This window comes from Lepisosteus oculatus, chromosome 7 (genome assembly GCF_040954835.1).
Source record: "Lepisosteus oculatus isolate fLepOcu1 chromosome 7, fLepOcu1.hap2, whole genome shotgun sequence".
Lineage (NCBI taxonomy): Eukaryota > Metazoa > Chordata > Actinopteri > Semionotiformes > Lepisosteidae > Lepisosteus > Lepisosteus oculatus.
The window spans coordinates 22,236,165-22,253,550 of NC_090702.1; the positions used below are offsets into that span (position 1 = coordinate 22,236,165).

The 17,386-nt window shown below is 33.6% G+C and overlaps 1 protein-coding gene across 2 annotated transcripts in view; it reads right to left on the reverse strand.

Annotated features, from left to right (window-relative positions):
* LOC102694815 (thyrotropin-releasing hormone-degrading ectoenzyme) overlaps nucleotides 1-17,386 on the reverse strand; it is a 226,703-nt gene that overhangs the window by 7,765 nt on the left and 201,552 nt on the right. For both annotated transcript variants that reach the window (XM_069192282.1, XM_069192281.1), the window contains 5 exons: nucleotides 16,869-16,966; nucleotides 16,612-16,719; nucleotides 7,454-7,621; nucleotides 1,790-1,930; nucleotides 1,401-1,482 (listed from right to left, as the gene is read on the reverse strand). In XM_069192282.1, the coding sequence (XP_069048383.1) occupies nucleotides 1,401-1,482; nucleotides 1,790-1,930; nucleotides 7,454-7,621; nucleotides 16,612-16,719; nucleotides 16,869-16,966 (597 nt within the window). The remainder of the gene's footprint in view (nucleotides 1-1,400; nucleotides 1,483-1,789; nucleotides 1,931-7,453; nucleotides 7,622-16,611; nucleotides 16,720-16,868; nucleotides 16,967-17,386) is intronic.

Sequence of the window (17,386 nt, forward strand, 5' to 3'; positions counted from 1 at the left end):
GTATATTGTCCAGTTGAAATAGGATGGCCAGCCACAAACACACATCAGCCTGATTGCACCTAAGGGTGATTTAACATTTGGCAGTTAACTGCCAGCAATCTTTCCAAGCTAGTGTAACAGGGATTATTCAGTGTGAGCCTGTTACGGTCATGTAACCCTCTGGAGCCTGTAAGGCATTACAAACTGGGTCAAAAGCAAGTCTTTTAGCTCTTTATATTTGTTTGCTCTAAATTGCAATTTAAGCACTATCTTATGTGCCATCACATTGTACTAATTGTTCAATAGCTCTACATTGATAGCATAATCATTAAAGCAGTATCTCCCTGGCACTGGCTAATTGACAAATGGTTGTAAGAATACCTGTACCTGGTATTTTTTTGTATGAGAAGTATGTGTATTTACAGTATATTATATTTTTAACACATCTTAGATACAATGTGGGCCACCATTGCCATCCTGAGTAAATCTTGGTCTTAGATTGATCAACAGCTTTTTTTTAATGCCAAATCATAGTTTTATAAACTGTCACAGATAAAATCATTTATTTAATGTTCTTAATTATTTACTGTTAATATAATCCGAATTTTGAACTGAACAGCTACCTAAGTATTAAATATTATTAAACACTACTGTATGTAATATTAGATATTTTTTTCCAACATTATTCTCTTGTGGTAAAAGCCATCATGAGTAATTTAAATTGAATGGTTCTGTATTTACTTAATTTATTTTTTACAATTTACAATTATTTTATAGGATTTGCATCTATTTCAGGCATGTTCAGTCCTGGTCTTGGATCTTGCCTTTCAACTCAACTCTTGATAAACATACAGTTTCAACTTGTTATTGGCTGAATTGGACAATAACCAATTAATCACTTCAGTTTAACCACCCAGAGAAGGCTCCAAGGCCAAAATGTAATGTTTCTTTTCTTCTCTTTTCAGCGTGGAATAAACCTTTACTTATTCCTTTGTAGCCTACACATGCTGCCATAGCTACTGTACCTACATGAACTAGTTTAACCACTTCTCCTAGCTCTCCAGAGGCTGTTGCTTTAAGGAGGCCTACAAAACTTCCTGACATAACTGACCTCCAGAACAAGGATGGGACAGCCCTTATCTAAATTAAAATCTCAATTTTAAAGAATGTAGAAATAGTAGAAACTGTCTGCTTATGCGAATATTAATTTTAATTTAAAAGGTAGCTAGGTTATCAACAGTTCACTTGAAGCAAAAAGCCACAGACACCTGGACTTGGAAAATCCTGCATCAACCACCAAGTTATTTTTTCATTTAGCTAAAAATATTCCTGTATCATCAGGATGACTCTCTTCTTGAGGTCTCAGACAGATGGGACTGACAATTGAAGACTAGAAATGCCAGCTCTCCAAATAAACTTACCTCAATAAGTTCAGCCTCTGTATTTAGAAACTCAGTCACACCATTGATTAATTTGGAGTTCATAAACAAGGCCTCACCATATCTGTGAAGACAATACAGTTTAACAGTAAACGACATATAAGACAGATGAACCTAAAAACAGTTATTGTTTTGTGGCCGTTGCTGTGCATCACATGTATGATTTAGGTTAGTTAAGAAGTAGAGCCATAGCTATTTTGCCTATACTGTACCTACAGTTGGTTTAATACAGATTATTGTATAAAAATTCATCTTTATAATCAGTTTAATACCTAAATGTATCTCTATTGAGCTATTTGCTGTAAACATATATTCATCCAAATTAGCTATAATAAAATTCATTTACATATAAGAAAAAATAAAAATCATACCTGGAATTTAAAATGTTCCACTTTTCCCGGAAGAACTTCCAGGCTAAATGCCTTCCATGTGGATTTCGACCTACATGTATAATGACATCTATGACATCCTGATCAGGAACTAGATCAGAGCTCAAAGATAGATTCAGGAGCCTTAAAAAGACAAGAAAGCAATATAACAGATAATTATATCATCTGCAGTCATAAAACATGATTAATAAAACAGTGCATGAATATGTTTAGTACCAGCACTAGTTTTAAAACAACAGGCTAACTTAGAGTGAGCTCTTAGAATTACAGCAGTTCACTATATAGAATTATACAGTTCAGTTTTGGTCCTTATTTGAGTGATTTACTATCCACTAATGAAAGTTAATTGCAGAAATACTACAGTATATAATATTTTATACCTTTCTTTAGTTTTTTTGTATTTTGTGCTATTCCTTGCCTTTTATTTGTATAGTAGTTTCTAATATCTTTCTAAGCTTCCCCATGATTCCAATGTACTCTTACTGTGGGTTTTTACAATAATGTTTCAAAGATACCAAATATTAAGAAATCTGGTGTTGAGGTCTCATAGGTAGAGGTTTCTATAATAATTCTCAGTCTTCTATGTGAAGATTTTTATTCTTTGCCAACATTAAATAGCCTTTTATAATTTTCCAAAGTCCGACTGAATGGATCACTGCACCAATAAAACCTAAAATCTTGTTTTACAACACAATGATATAGTATAAAGATAATGTACTGCACTTGTTGAGTGTGTTTAATTTATGTGAACCTTCTAGGTTGGACTGTTTTCTTATATATTTAAGACCTAAAATGGAATTATATCTTCATGAAAGTCTCCATAATGACAAAATATTGGATTACTGAATTAATAAAATGATCCAATGATCCAATGGTAGATACAGTATTCTTGTGTGAATAAGTATATTAACTCAATGTTTCAATATCTGGTGCTCCACGAGTAAAATTACTTTCTTAAAAAAATGTAATTATATCTGGGGTTTCAAACTTTTTCTAAGAATACTACTATGTCAGCACTTCTTCACTCTTTTTTCTCATTTTTTGGTTTATGTGTATTCCCACAGAAATTATTAGTAGCCCCCTGGTATATTGTATATCTAGTTAAGTGCCCCTTCTTGCATGAATTCTTGCAGATCTTTCTTTACAACAAATGGGAAGGTAAAGGCATACAATTACAGTTTTGTTGAATCGAAACAAAGTTTTCCAACCACAATAAAATGTTAGCAAATTTAAATTATGCAACGGAAATGAGAGCAATAAGAAAAGTAACCACAGACCACAACAATGTTCCTCATTTTCTTCATATGCATCTACATTGAGGTAGAGATCCCTTAAAAATTCATGCAAAGAGGAAAATGACCCCTTCAGGGCACAGAAGAAGAAACCAGACTCCCAAGCTTTCCTGCCAATTATGTCACTATTACTATCTACGACCCACATGCTACGAGTAGATGTTAAACCTCTGTGTGTTATACGTGGTCTGCATGAATAATAACAAAGTGGTGGATGCTGAGAAGACAGCAATCAATACTTAATAGAGAAGAAGATATTTCAAGCCACTAACACCAGCTGTAATATTTTGTCTCTGCTATCTCTAATTTTATGGCTCTACAACATATACCTGTTGAGTGTGTTAGTGTTTCTCACATTGTTTGATTTTATCAGGTGTGGGTTAATTTTTGTTTATATGTAGAAATGCTGTATGAAATCCACTTTACTAATATGAATCAATAAATGCCAGAATCCACCTATATATGGATCAGATATATAAGACCACCAGTTTGTTGTATCAAATCTAGGAAGCAATGACGAAAATGCATCATTAACATCACTGAGTTTGCATCATGCAGGTGAATGCTTTCAAATTTTCAAGTTGGTCAGCTGCTGGAGAAGGTGCAGGCTGTAATTTAAAAAACAGAAGACAAGCCAGCCACTGAAAAATTACAATTACGTACTTGGACAAGCACAAGGTCAAATGATAGTTGTAGCGAATATTATTTAGTTTACACAACAGTAGCCTTTAACAGCAAAGACAGAAAAGTGTACATTAAAATAAACCCTGGCTTTCAAGGTGTCATTCCAAATATAAAGGAGTGCTCCACGGCCCATAGAAGGGCCAGGCCATCCTCACCATTTGAAATGAGCTAGCGCTATACCTCAGAAGTAGCCTAATCGACACCGGTAATCAGAGAAAATACGCACATACAAGCTACAAACATGGCTTTACAAAGACCTTTTATTGATTACAGAAGGAGTCCAGTCAGCACCTCACAAAAAAATAAATAATTAAGATAAATATAAGAAAAATGCTCTTTTTTTATTATATCTCATGCACTTAACGCAAGCCTTGTCAAAAACAAAACTGAACGGGTGGAATCAAAACCAACTGAAATTTTTTACAGAGGGTCGGGGTAGCCTTCTGTGCCAATGAACTTATGAAAAAATATGCACAATAACTATCAGAACAATAATAAAACAGACGTAGATGTTAACTCCCCATCCATTACATTATCTTCAACACATAGATTTTCCAATGGACGCATGAATGCACTGTCACTCATTAGCCTACAACTAGCCTGGTAGTAAACACGCACATCTTCTTTCTGGCTCACTTAGCGAAAGGACTGGTGCTGTTTGACAGATACCAAATGCTGGATGTTGGGCTTCAGAGATGTATTTTGTTTGGCTTTAAAGCCTCCTTTGATTACACTTCGGGACACACAACACACAGTGGCAGTGACACATTCTCAGTTCCCATGCATGTAAAGCCCAGAGTCAAGTTCTCACTGCTATACATGTATTTTCTCTTCTTTAGTTTGGATTTTGGGTTATTGTTATAAGACACTGAAGCGGTTTCTTTGCTTGTAGATAGGCCTTCCTCTATGTTTTTCCTCGTAAGAGAACCAAACGCAGACCACTTATCCTTGATGTGAAGACTAATTAGGCAGTTATACTACATTTTGATTTAGCTTTCTTGTGACATCACATACAATGGTGCTAAATGGTCACATCGGTCACGCAGCACGCTAAGTCATAATACCTGTATATATGAAATGTTTATATTATTTAATTTCTATTACATATAATGTTATATATTTATGACTCTTTTACAATTACAACCAGCATTCAGCACCAGCGACAGCAACTGGAATTGTTAAAAACACTTAACATGCTATCACTGTGTTTGGAAACGCAAATTTCACATCTTTTTTGACCAAATACTGCAGTACATCAGATGGAGTGTTAACTTCATTGGAGAGCAGATGAGACAAAAACTTTAATTCAGTTGCCAAATCTCCGCCATGTCTACTAAAAACAAGCCAAGTTCGTTGCAGGCTTCAATTGAATTATCTCCGGTATTTTTTATGTCAAACAAAATGCCAAAAAGACATCTGAATTCGCTCAAGAAATAAAAACGTTCCTCTGTCTCACTGATAACAGTGTACAGTAAGCAATTGAAAAAGTTCAGTTTAAACTTTTCTAATTGTCTTTTCTGTTCTTTGCATTTCTCGCTACCCGACTTACATTTCTGGATCGCTTTCATGTTGCACACTAACGAACATAGTTTAGCTAAATGTAATAATAACAATAAGCTAAGCTTGTCTGTTGCTCAGTCTTGCAGAAGAACAAGATGCGTTATCCAGTTCTACATATTCTGGAATTAACGCGCCAATGACCAATTGCAAAACATTCACGCAGCCAATTACTCATTGTGTTTCATTTTAAAATATGCTAGACTACGAACTCTCATTCATTTCTTTTACGGATGGTCCTTTTTTTTTAAAAAAAGCTGTCATTTTAATGACTTTAGCAACGGGCCCCCTAAGATCTGGGCTTGGGTGCAGTTGCACCCATTGCACCTCCCGTAGCACCGACCCTGATTGCAACAATCATTTGAGGGCCAAGGCCCACAAGTTGAAAAACACTGTATTAGACTATACTTAAATTTGAGCAATATTATTACATCTGGATTGCAAAAAAAGTGCTTAGAAATGTATGAAGTCTTTAAAAGTCTTGAAAATAACCACTGAGGCACATTTCATATTTACAGAAAATCAAACTTACAAAACCAAGAAACCAAAACCAATATACATCACCAACAGGTGATGAAACTATCACAAAAATAAGCTTGTGAAAGAATAATTCATGTTGGGTTTAAAAACATCCTATGAGTCTGTGGCTCTTTTGGGATATTGTTCTAGACTAGAGCTTTAGGTGAGCAGTAAAAGGAATTGTCAACTGCCGAGTGAGGAGAAAAAGTGGGAACATTTAATAAGTCGGTACAAATCATCAAAGGTTGTGTGGAAGAGAGTAACTTACAGCTAACTCATCGGTTACATACTGAAGAAACATTCCTTGTAGACTGAAAAGAAGAGTAGCTCATAAATAAATTCCCTCTATGGCATATGAATACTGCTAGTTTATAAAAACCACACAGAGTAATGACCTCCAAAAGGTCGTGCCTGCAGGCTCTTCACAAATATTTAACTTGAAACTGATGATTTCTTCAAGGTTCATCCTCTTTCTTGCTCATCTGCCTAAAAGGTGTGACTGATTAAATAACATAAAAAGGATGTCATCTCAAATAAGAGGTCTGTTTTTACCATGGGGATATGTGCTTTTTAAAAAAATGTGCAGTTGCCAGGTATATCAGAGAGAGAAAGTCAAGGTTTAATACCCTCGTCCCTAGTGAATCATGATATGAAACCCAAAAAGGAAATAAAGGGCAAATTAAAGCAAAGACACATGATGTGTTCATTGTACACAGCCTCAACAGAGTCGTTCAGTTTCAAGGATGTTCTGTTCTAGTACTGTTCCTACATTAAAGCACTAGTAATATGTTTGAGCGCTTCTATGTGGTTTAGTCTGGAATGACTGTTCAGGGATATAGCAGTACGCAGTAAGCATTCGTATTAGAGAAGTGAGAGCCAACAGTCCCTCATTAAAGTAGCTTTCCCCTACTGGTGAGTTAAGTTTTAAATTGAATTTATCCAAGGAACTTTTCTTCTTTTCAGAATTTAATAGATTGCCATTTCCAACACAGAAATAAACATTTTTAACAAGCTTATTCACAGTATGTTAAATTCTAATGGGAATTAATTCTGTAGCAAAGATTAAATCAATGTTGAGTTTTATTTTTTGCTTAGTGGTTATTAAATTTGATAATTTAATAAGTTTCCTTGTTATTCAGTTGGAAATCCAAGATAAATTAGTTTCTGACAGTGTGTTCAATAAACCTGGTTATTTGTCATGCAGTTTCCATTGCATTTTCTACAGTATAATAATATGAGCTGACTACAGTTAATAGAGTAGTATATTGATATTAACTGTGTAAAATCAACCTTATCTTTAAAGGTAATTATCAAAACATTAATATTCACTATCTACCAATCACTGTTAGTATAAATTACATTAATTGCCCTCTGCAGTCATGTGAATTAAAAAGAAATAAGATAAATAGAAATATACAGGACTGTGTTGTGAAAATGGTTTTGGCATGTGCCACCATTGTGAAAACTATCCTTACAAACAGGAATCATAAAATGATTTTATGTTCTATTTCCTGTCTGAATATTGTACTACATCTGAATCAATTGGTTTTAAGTTCAAAGAGTCTAAACAGATTTGACCTGCTCGTTTACTTACCTATTCAGCAAAAATGTGTTATCACTGCAAGTCAGGGCCTCTAGCAGTACCTTTTTTTCAGAGATGGCAGCTGTGGAGTGAAATTTCATCCAAATGAACTCCCAGACATCCTCATCCATTAGAGACACTCCAGTGCAGTAAACAATGTCTCTGACATTTGGTGGGATTCTGTAAGGATATCAATAGCATTAATATTTTAAAGATCAATGCATGACAATGAACATAGGGGAAATAGTAAAGGGTTTAAAATTGAAACCTGGGTCACATCTTGAAAGTGTTGTGTTACTTGCTCTTAATCAGCATTTGATCCAACTGAGAGAAGAAAAATAGTAATAAAGAAACCATAAATAAAACATCGGACATTCCTGGAAACTAGCTTTTTTTCCCTGAGAGAAACTAAGCAGTATCCTTTTATAGAATAAGCAATCATTTTTTCTTGATTCCAATTCATGACATTTTATGCCTTTTTTGATTAATGTTGTCCTTGCAATTAAAAAAAAAGTTTCACAGCAAGTGATAAGTTGTTATTTCATCTAAGTAAAAGCCTATGGTTCCTTATGAAAATGGAGTACTTATGTTTTCTTAAAAAATATTATATTTAATTTACACCTTCTGAAGAGCATTACAATTAATTTTAAATCGACATTAAAAGACACATGATTATCCTGACAGTGTCAAATAACCATAATTGTATCAGCTCCATTAAAGATGATTGTATCAAGATCATTCTTACTGAGATAGGTGAGTACTGTACACTATGCCTGGTATTTGATTTAATCTCCAACTTAACTGTAAAGAAAGATATAGGCTATAAGATCAGCATAGACTTTCGGTGAAAGCACTTGGTATTAAGGTGGGATTCTACAGAATAAAATCCAAAGCAAAAAACACATGCTTTAATATAGTAGCATGACATTTTCATATCTGCCACCGCGTGTGTGGTAAAACACCAGTCATTGAACATTATTCAAAATCTCTAGTGATTCACTCAGTCTCAAGGTTAGCGTACAATTATAAATGGCATAATAAACTTATTTCATTTAAAATATGAGGGATAAGTGATACATGTATATGTAATTTCTTCTCTATCCTCGGTAATATATTGGTAATACCTTTGTTTTAGTGTGCATCTAAAGTCACTCTATAATCTAAGATCACAAACATAATAAAGTAAAGCTTGGACCCAAAGGATTTTACACTGTTGAATCCACCAGTAACATTCAATTTATGTATTTCATTCTCCCTTAAAGCAAAACTGGTCTCCACTGAGCCATAATCATATATTATGGTCAAATGAAATAGACTAGTTGGGATTCACATCAATAAAGCCAGTTATGTTCCAGTCTTGTCCTGTTTCACCCCCCGCAAAGCCAGGTTTTCTGTTTCTAGCACAAAAGAATCGGCAAGAGAATCTGTAAGATCAAATGTGTGCTCAAAAACATTTTCAAATACTGTTTAAACTGCATACTTATTTTACTGATGATTTTAAATTAGTACAGTATAATACTGAGGTAGAATTACTTAATATATAGTGATAACTTGCATATTAATCATCATGAATACCTGTCTAAACAATGACTTACTTTGAACACATCTCAAGACCAATGTTAGAAAAGGTCAGCTTACAGGTACTCTGACACAGTTAATGTAAGATATCTATCCTGGCAAAGACCTTGAGCTGAAGCTCAAAGTGAATTAGAAAGATAATGCCCATATATGACATGTGTGGGTAATGATGTTAGGAAGTGAAGTGAAGCACAGCAGGAAATTGTAAATTCCAAAAAATATATATTTTCCATGAAAAATGACAACAACACTTTCTTATTTCAAAATGTTTTGTTAGACATGCTCTGCAGCTACCATATGTAAGGTACATACAGTGGCTTCCAATAGTATTGTAATAGCAAAATCTAAAACATATTTTTGCTTTACATTCAAGCAAATTGCATTTCTGTTCATAAGATTAATATTAATTAGAAATAATATATTATATATTTAATATATACAGTATTACAGAGTATGTATTAATTATTGTACATACTGTATGCATAATTTGGCCATATAAGAACAAAAACATACTTTGTGTTCAATGATTTCAAGTGACCATAAATCTTAGGACACATTTACTTAAATTTATATAGAGTGTACAAATCAGTTTTTGATTGTAATAACTGCAAGATTCCATGTAGTCAATTGTGTGTTTAACAGTTTTGCCCCAGATCTATTGTATTGTATGTACATATGTTACCAAAAACCAGACATCTGTGTTTTAACTACTGTATGAATTATGATTCAAAATACAGCCTCAAAATCATTCATAAAGTGATTCATAGTCTAGCAGCTATTTTTAATGGATCTGGTCTTTGCTTAAATCCAGGACTGTATAGCAGAGGCAGTGTGCATGTACCTTATATTCACAACATGGTGGGTAAAACATAATCAAGTCGAAAGATAGTTAATTCATTTTAGGAATATTACTTACAGTATAAAGCTCTACTGGAATGTTAATATTTACCCAGGACTATGTATGAGATTCTCCTGTGATCTCCAAATCCAAATATCAAGTCTGTACATGTAAAGTAATTAAATTTAGCTCTGTTGTAAAGACTATAAAAGATGTAAAAAGTGTTTGAAGTTTTTCATCAAGAATAATTGAGAAAAATACTTACAAAAGATAACAATAATTTACATTTTAACATGGACTTAACTGACTTTTATTAAATGCTAACAGAGCAATTACACCTACAGAATGTACCACTGATTTCAATAATAAGCTAAATGTTTTACTTTCAAGAACAGTGAATGTTAAGGAGGTGTAGTGTGCTTCCTTATTATGGGGGTATTACCTTTTTAAGTCTTGTATTTTATGGAAAATTATACATTTTACGGAGCAAGTAGAGTGACTCAGGTGTCCTAAAAACCACACAGCAATCCCTGAAGAACTACAGGATCACAAATGTCAAGGTTAATAGACTAAGGTGCAGTCTGATTAGCATAAACACACATTTTATTTGAAGCAGTCACTTCAGTTTTTATCCAAATATCAGATACTGTATATAAGAGCTATCCATTGTAATTACATGTTATCTGTCTTAAGTAAAATTAATCTCTTCAGCAATCACGCATACAGTACAACTACCTTTTAATGTCTGACTTGTGAAAATGCTTTTCAAAGTTTTCTAATTGTGCCTTGGGCTTCCTGTTATTTTCTGCAGGAATTTTAATTGCATTGTGCAAGTCTTTTCCCAGGCATCATTCACCCAAAATGTATCTCAAATGTATCTCAATTTCTTAGCTAAAATTACATGATGAAATTTTACAAACTAAATTAAAATGTTTCAATGACAGCATCACTGCACAAAGAGTAAATACCACAGTAAAAATATAGCATAGACTGGGTATAACTCTGAGAAAGGTCTGTGAAGCTAACAATATTGAATTATAAGGATTCACTTTTGCCTGACTATGATACTAAAGTATTTTTATACGGACTATGACTAAAGTGTTTTTCTTGTACCAAAATTTTCATGTACTGTATAAGATTCCAAATCTTATATGAAAAAGTAAAAATATCAACAGTAAGCAAAAAGTGCAGTAGATGTAAACTGTACAATGGATCAAATAAAAGTAACGGGCAGCAATGTTTCCAGAAGTTGGAATACAAGAAGTAACAGTGTAATTCAGCACAGTTTATTCAGAACAGCCCTGGACAGCTGAGGAAAGACAGACAACGGCGTTTTTCCACCAACTCGACTTTCAAGCACTTTGGAAAACATTTTGTAAAGCAGGAACAGCACATATTCCAAACAACCTCTTTGTTATGATAAATGTCACATTAGGACAAGGGCACTGCATACAGTATATTTTAACACACAATGAAAAGGGCAGGCGTAGTATAAAGGTATTTTAAACACTAACACAGAATGTAAATTCTGATGTCCAGTTTCTCAAGGATGTCATTTAATGTCATTCTTTCTAGTCAGCTAAATAAGAATACTACACCACAAGTTGTCTGCCCTCTCAGAAGAGAACTAATTAAGGTCAGACAAAAAAGACCAAGCTCCACATTGAAAGTTAACTTTTAAAGTACAATTATACTGCATTAAATTCCATTTACATATAATGTTTTACAGTGTCTTGGTATAGAAACTATATTTTCCAGATCTTTCAAATAGACATAAGTTTAAAAATAAACGTAAGGGTAGATTGTGATAGATTCAAGAAAGGACCTTTGAAATTAATCAAGTAAGAAATGTTGCATTTTGCAATGTCCAAGTCAAAGTCTGGAATGGACCACAAACTATGTCGTAATGATGAGATACTGATAAACAATTACAGGAAACATCTTTTTGAACTCATTACTGATCAAGGAGATGACACCAGTTACTGAATCTAAAGGCTCACAAACATATTCAAATGTGAATATATCAGTGGATATTTTGTTAATTAATTAATCCAAATATACCTTATGTCTTTGTGTAGAATGTTTAATTATATTATCTTAAATTATTAATCTATTACATTAAGGCTTTCATGAAACTTTAATAACATTTTAGGTCTAAAATATAAAAAAGAATACTAAAAGTCTGGGGGATTGGCGGACTTTTTCTTCTAACACTTCTATATAAAAATGGTTTATCAAATCCATGCTTTTTTTTCTTCTAGCTCTATGTATTCCATATGTACAAACTGGGTTATTATTGGTAATTGAATTCTTAAATTATTCAATAAAGTGACCACATGGATGTACTGTATATGGGTATCACCTATTTTCATTATGTATCATGATGACATTAGATTGAAGACAGGAGTGAATGTATTTCAGTGTGAATGTAAATGTGAATGTGAATGTTAAAGGAAATGTTGAAATGTTGTTGCCATTCTTGAGAAAAACATAAAATCTATTAGGAATTATATTTTACAGACTGTGTCCAGGTTAAAGAGATCAATTTGACCCTAAGCAGTTCGGTTCAGTTGTTGTTTAACTATTTAATGTTGAATTTGTAGTAATATTTTAGTCAGAACCATCCTTATTTTAAAATAACCATGTCTTATTTTACATGCAGCTGATTACCTTATTCCCTGGTGGAAACTCAAGTCACATTAAATCCATGGGCCACCTGACACATTTCAGAGCCTTTAATTTGGAACTAGAGTAAAAGGCAATTACGCTTTCATTGGTTGGTTATCCTTAGATTTGTCATTAAAACATATCCAAGCTGATTAAATAGGATGGGAAGGGATGTTAAAAGTGTGAGGGTAGAATCTCACATTCAAAGTGCTGAGAAAGATGACCCTAATGTTAAAGTAAAAATAGAAAATGCTTTTAAGATTTATAGTTAAAATAAAAACAATAAAACTAGACACACAGTGTTTTACAGGGCAAAACTGACTCTTTGTCATAATAAAAAGATTAGATTTTACATCTACAGGTAACTACCAAATTTAAGGAAAAACTTGAGTACATGGAGGATACAAAGTACAGTATATTGAAAGCAGGTGCTTTCAAACAGGAGTGGTTCTTCAGTTAATGAAGCAACTAACATCCCATCATGCTTGGGGTCATGTATAAAAATGCTGAGCAGGCCATTTGCCCATTATGTTGTCTTCCATGGCTAAAAGAAGAGATGACAGTTTTTGAGAGAGGGAGAAAGGGGTGATCTTTGGGGCACATTTGGCAGGAGCTTCAGTGATGAAGTCCGCTCAACTTGCTGCTGTTTCTCATGGAACAGTGACTAAGGTGATGTTGGCATGAATTCTGAGGGAAAGACATTATCAACTAGTGGCAACTGCTGACAGAAGCACATTCTCCTCGACCATGATGTCCTTGCACTGGTTCAAGATGCACATCAAGACAGCCAAGCGACTCTGTATCAGAAATGTCAATATAAGTTTTACTTTAATCAAGTAAAGTCTGTTGAGAGCTTCATGGAGGGAAACTATGGTTGGATTGCGAGACGGAGGTAAATGCCAATAAATTCAAAGCCTGATGGGAGAGGAATTTTCCAGAATGTCAATGCCCCCATCCACAGGGGTCCATAAGTGGTCACTGAATCATTTGATGAAAATGATGTAAAGTATATGTTTCTATTCAAAAGCAATTACATGATTTCAGTTAGAAATTCCCAGATCAAAATGTATTGCTACTGAATAGTCCAAATAAACTCTACAGCTTGTTTGTAGCTGTGTAGACAATGCTCTGCACTGCAATATAGTTAATGTATACTTTACTATGGTAAGTAATATATTATTCCTTGCAAATGTCAATACTTGTAAAATAATCAACTTATGCCATTGATGACAAGTTATTTCTTAATATACCTCCTCTTAATAAAATATTAAAGTGGAAATACATACAGTAAATGTCTATAAAAGTCTGGTCTCATATTATCAACTTAAATTATTTCTAATAAAGTTTTAAATAATGCTTAAATATTAACACAGAGAGTAGCCTTAGGGATTAAAAACTCTGCAAGTTAGATACTAAACCTTAAACATTGGTCTTATCCAAATAAGACTAATTCTTTTTTTACTGTACTGTTTTCTTACTACCAAGATACACATGACTGACTGCATCCTATCAATTTCTATACTTTTTATCAGAAGAAGCACATTTGTATTTACTGTTTATTGGAAAACTGATTCAAATGTGGTTGTACATTAGATACTGTGGATATATTTTGAAATGTGGTTGCAATTTTCCAATCTGTGTCACCCCACTTCAGATTAGAAGTTCTACCAAGAAGCTTCAAGATGAGACATTTTGCTGTGGACCACAGGAGAAATCAGACCTAGCAACATTAGTACAATAGCAATAATGCTCATGAACAAACGGGACATGAAAAGAGAAAAAATAAGATCTGAGGCAATAAAGAATAAATAAAGGACTGCCAGTCCTACCTAATTTAACTTCCCCTTCATCTGATACTAATTGACACTATGTGTATGAGGGAATTAAAATAAAATTGCAATCTGCTCAAACTGAACTTGGCTTAATACCTTTGAAAGAGCAGGTCTTTACACATTATATTGCAACAATATCAAAAATCTATAGAGACTTTAGGAATTCTTTTTGATGTACAAGTTAATCTGTTGTGCTGTTTTACAGTACCTGCATTTCATATTGCAATATTTCATATTGATATGCCATTACACTAGGCATATCAAGACATCCTTTTCAACCTTTTCAGTGAGATACAAACTATGAATTTAAGAAATTCATTTCTGTTTTGCAGAAAGTGTCACAGACACTTTGACATGGGAAACACAGAGTGAGATTCAGCACAAATAAACTTGTTTTGCCTCCTACATTACTTCACCATGTTGTCTAGATTAAGGGAAGAATGCAAAAATGGAATAAGCAGGAGCTCATATGTGTGATAATCCAAATAGTGGACCTTCTCTCCAAGAGGCTTAATGCAAAAACGGCAAGAGACTTTGTATCCAAGGCAACAACATAAAATCACACCAATGAGAAATGGATGTCAATATTAATGAGCAATATGTAATTAGCATTTCAAATATATGTTGGAAAGTTCCATGTGAAGAAGGTAAAAATAGTATTGAAAATAATCAGATTTGTTTTTTTTCCTACATGAAACATATTAGATATTCTACTCTCATCATTGCCTACGGTCATCCAGTAGTTTACAATTCAAAGATATATGATCAGGGTAAGCTGTTTGTAGCTGATTCTACAATAGAAGCTAATTCATCAGAGTGCCAGACTGATGGAGCTATCTGCTGTTTTTCTCCAAAATGAAAATTCCCCTCTCCTGTGGTTTGAACATATATGAAGTTCTATTTTTCAATATAGATAATTTTGTATCTGGGTGTCAAGTTATCAAACAAGCTATATGAGATAAAAAGACGTAAGCTGTGTAAAAGTATTAAAAAGCTAATTGAGTAAAATCTTCCATTGGTTGAGCAAGATGACTCCTACAAGAGTGAACATCCAGTTGATTAATTTGTTAGTTGTCAAATTTCCAAAGCAGTTGGTAAGTTGGGTAACAACAGTCTGTGACTAAGAGAGGGTAACGGCAGCTGTGGACACCCCAAATGTAGTCAACATCAGGGGTTCCAGATCTTGCCAGTGGGACCTACATGCCTGCTTTGTCCCAGCTGTGCTTTCTGTTTCATTATTGGATCCTTGGTTTAACTACAGTAACATTAATCTGAACTTGTTTTCTGTTCCTAAAATGTCAGAGATTGCCTTACGTTTTATATTGTAGGTAACTTACAATCTCCAATTTTCAAGTCCAAAAAAATGTGTAAAGTTTGGCTAGATTTGTTAGTTCGGTTAAAGATTCAATCAAGGTTAGAGCTTTTTTGCAGTGATCACCAGCAGGTGAGTGTGTTCCCAGGACAAGGCTGTGAACCCCTGATCTAAGCATGCACTCATTTGATCTAGGATAAGTCTCCTAGGGAAATTCTTAGAAGTCTGGTTCTATATTCTTTAATTGTGCCCATAAGTGAAACAGGGACTCTTGAAAAATCATGCTTTTTATCATCTGATTACTGAAATCACACATAACAAGTCCAGCTCATTCTATCAAGAAACAATGCCATATTATCTATGTAAAACATGTTGATATGCATGTTAAAATACAATATACTGATTGAGTTATTGCCAATTACTGTAACCAATTCTGGTAAAAATCAGGGAAAGATTTAGGAAAATTACACAATGCATTTACTGTACCTTTCTTTACATAATACATAAGCTACATAATAGGTTGTGTGATAAATGAATCATAAATACATTTTCCATAATGATATTTAATATTAAAAATTCAATCTAAAAATAATCTAAAATAATATTGATTTCCACCATGTTTTATCTTGAATTCATCACCATCACTGCAAATGTTGAAATTGGTGTGAACTGTATTCACAGTGTTTAACTAATATGGATAAGTTTCTTTAATGAGAAAAAACTTAAATGCTTCTGTTTTCCAAGACTAAACATCACAAACATGAGAGGTTCTCTCTGACGGTATGGTATATGGTTATCCACTGAAAACTAATACAGTAAATATTCATGCAAAACATGTCTTTTGGCTCCCTCACATAAAGAATACCCATGGGTTAGGCACTTCTGCTGGCATGTGTGGTTTTACTTTGGCACTATGCATCTTCTCACAATGTGATCCTCTCACCTGTTTTTATTGCTTGATATCCATTCTGAAATGAGAGTGGCAGCCTGCCGATGACAATGTTTGTTACCAAAGCTGCAGGCTAACATAATAATTTCTCGCCGTAACTCCCTGTGGTAGAATAATAGGAGAGAGGTTATTGTTGTTCTTAAATAATAATAATAATAAAAATTATAATAAAAGAGCTTTATGCTATGTAACTAAAAGCAACTGTACAAAAGCATAAAGAAAGAACACAGATAAAGGAAAATGAACAATACTCAGTCTGGTAGGCGGCAGGAACAATGGAGGCATTTGGAGAATTTATGGGCCACCCAAGCCTATGATACACTGAGGCCACTTGTTTCAAAACGTAGTCCTGTTAATAAGTAAACAAAACAAAAAATCAATAGGTTAAACACATTAGGTGGTGTTGGACTTTTGAAAAAAATATTTAACATGCATTTGACTTTTGATAACAGCTGGTTAATAACATGTGGAAACCTATACTACTATACACTTGCAGATTTTTTCTGTTTTCCGTTTAAAAATTTTGACATGAAGAATATTTTTTCTGGATAAAAGAAATAGAAGTACCAAAAATGGGAACATTTAAGTGTTTTATTAAAGGGGTACAGTACATAAATTAAATTACTAAAACATATAATAAATATATATATATGTATGTATTCGTATTTAATATATATTTAAAATATACTATAATATAGGTATAGGAACAAGTAATAGGTTCATTCCATGCTGAAAAGAGAAGAAAGGAAACACGACGTTTCGGCTATGG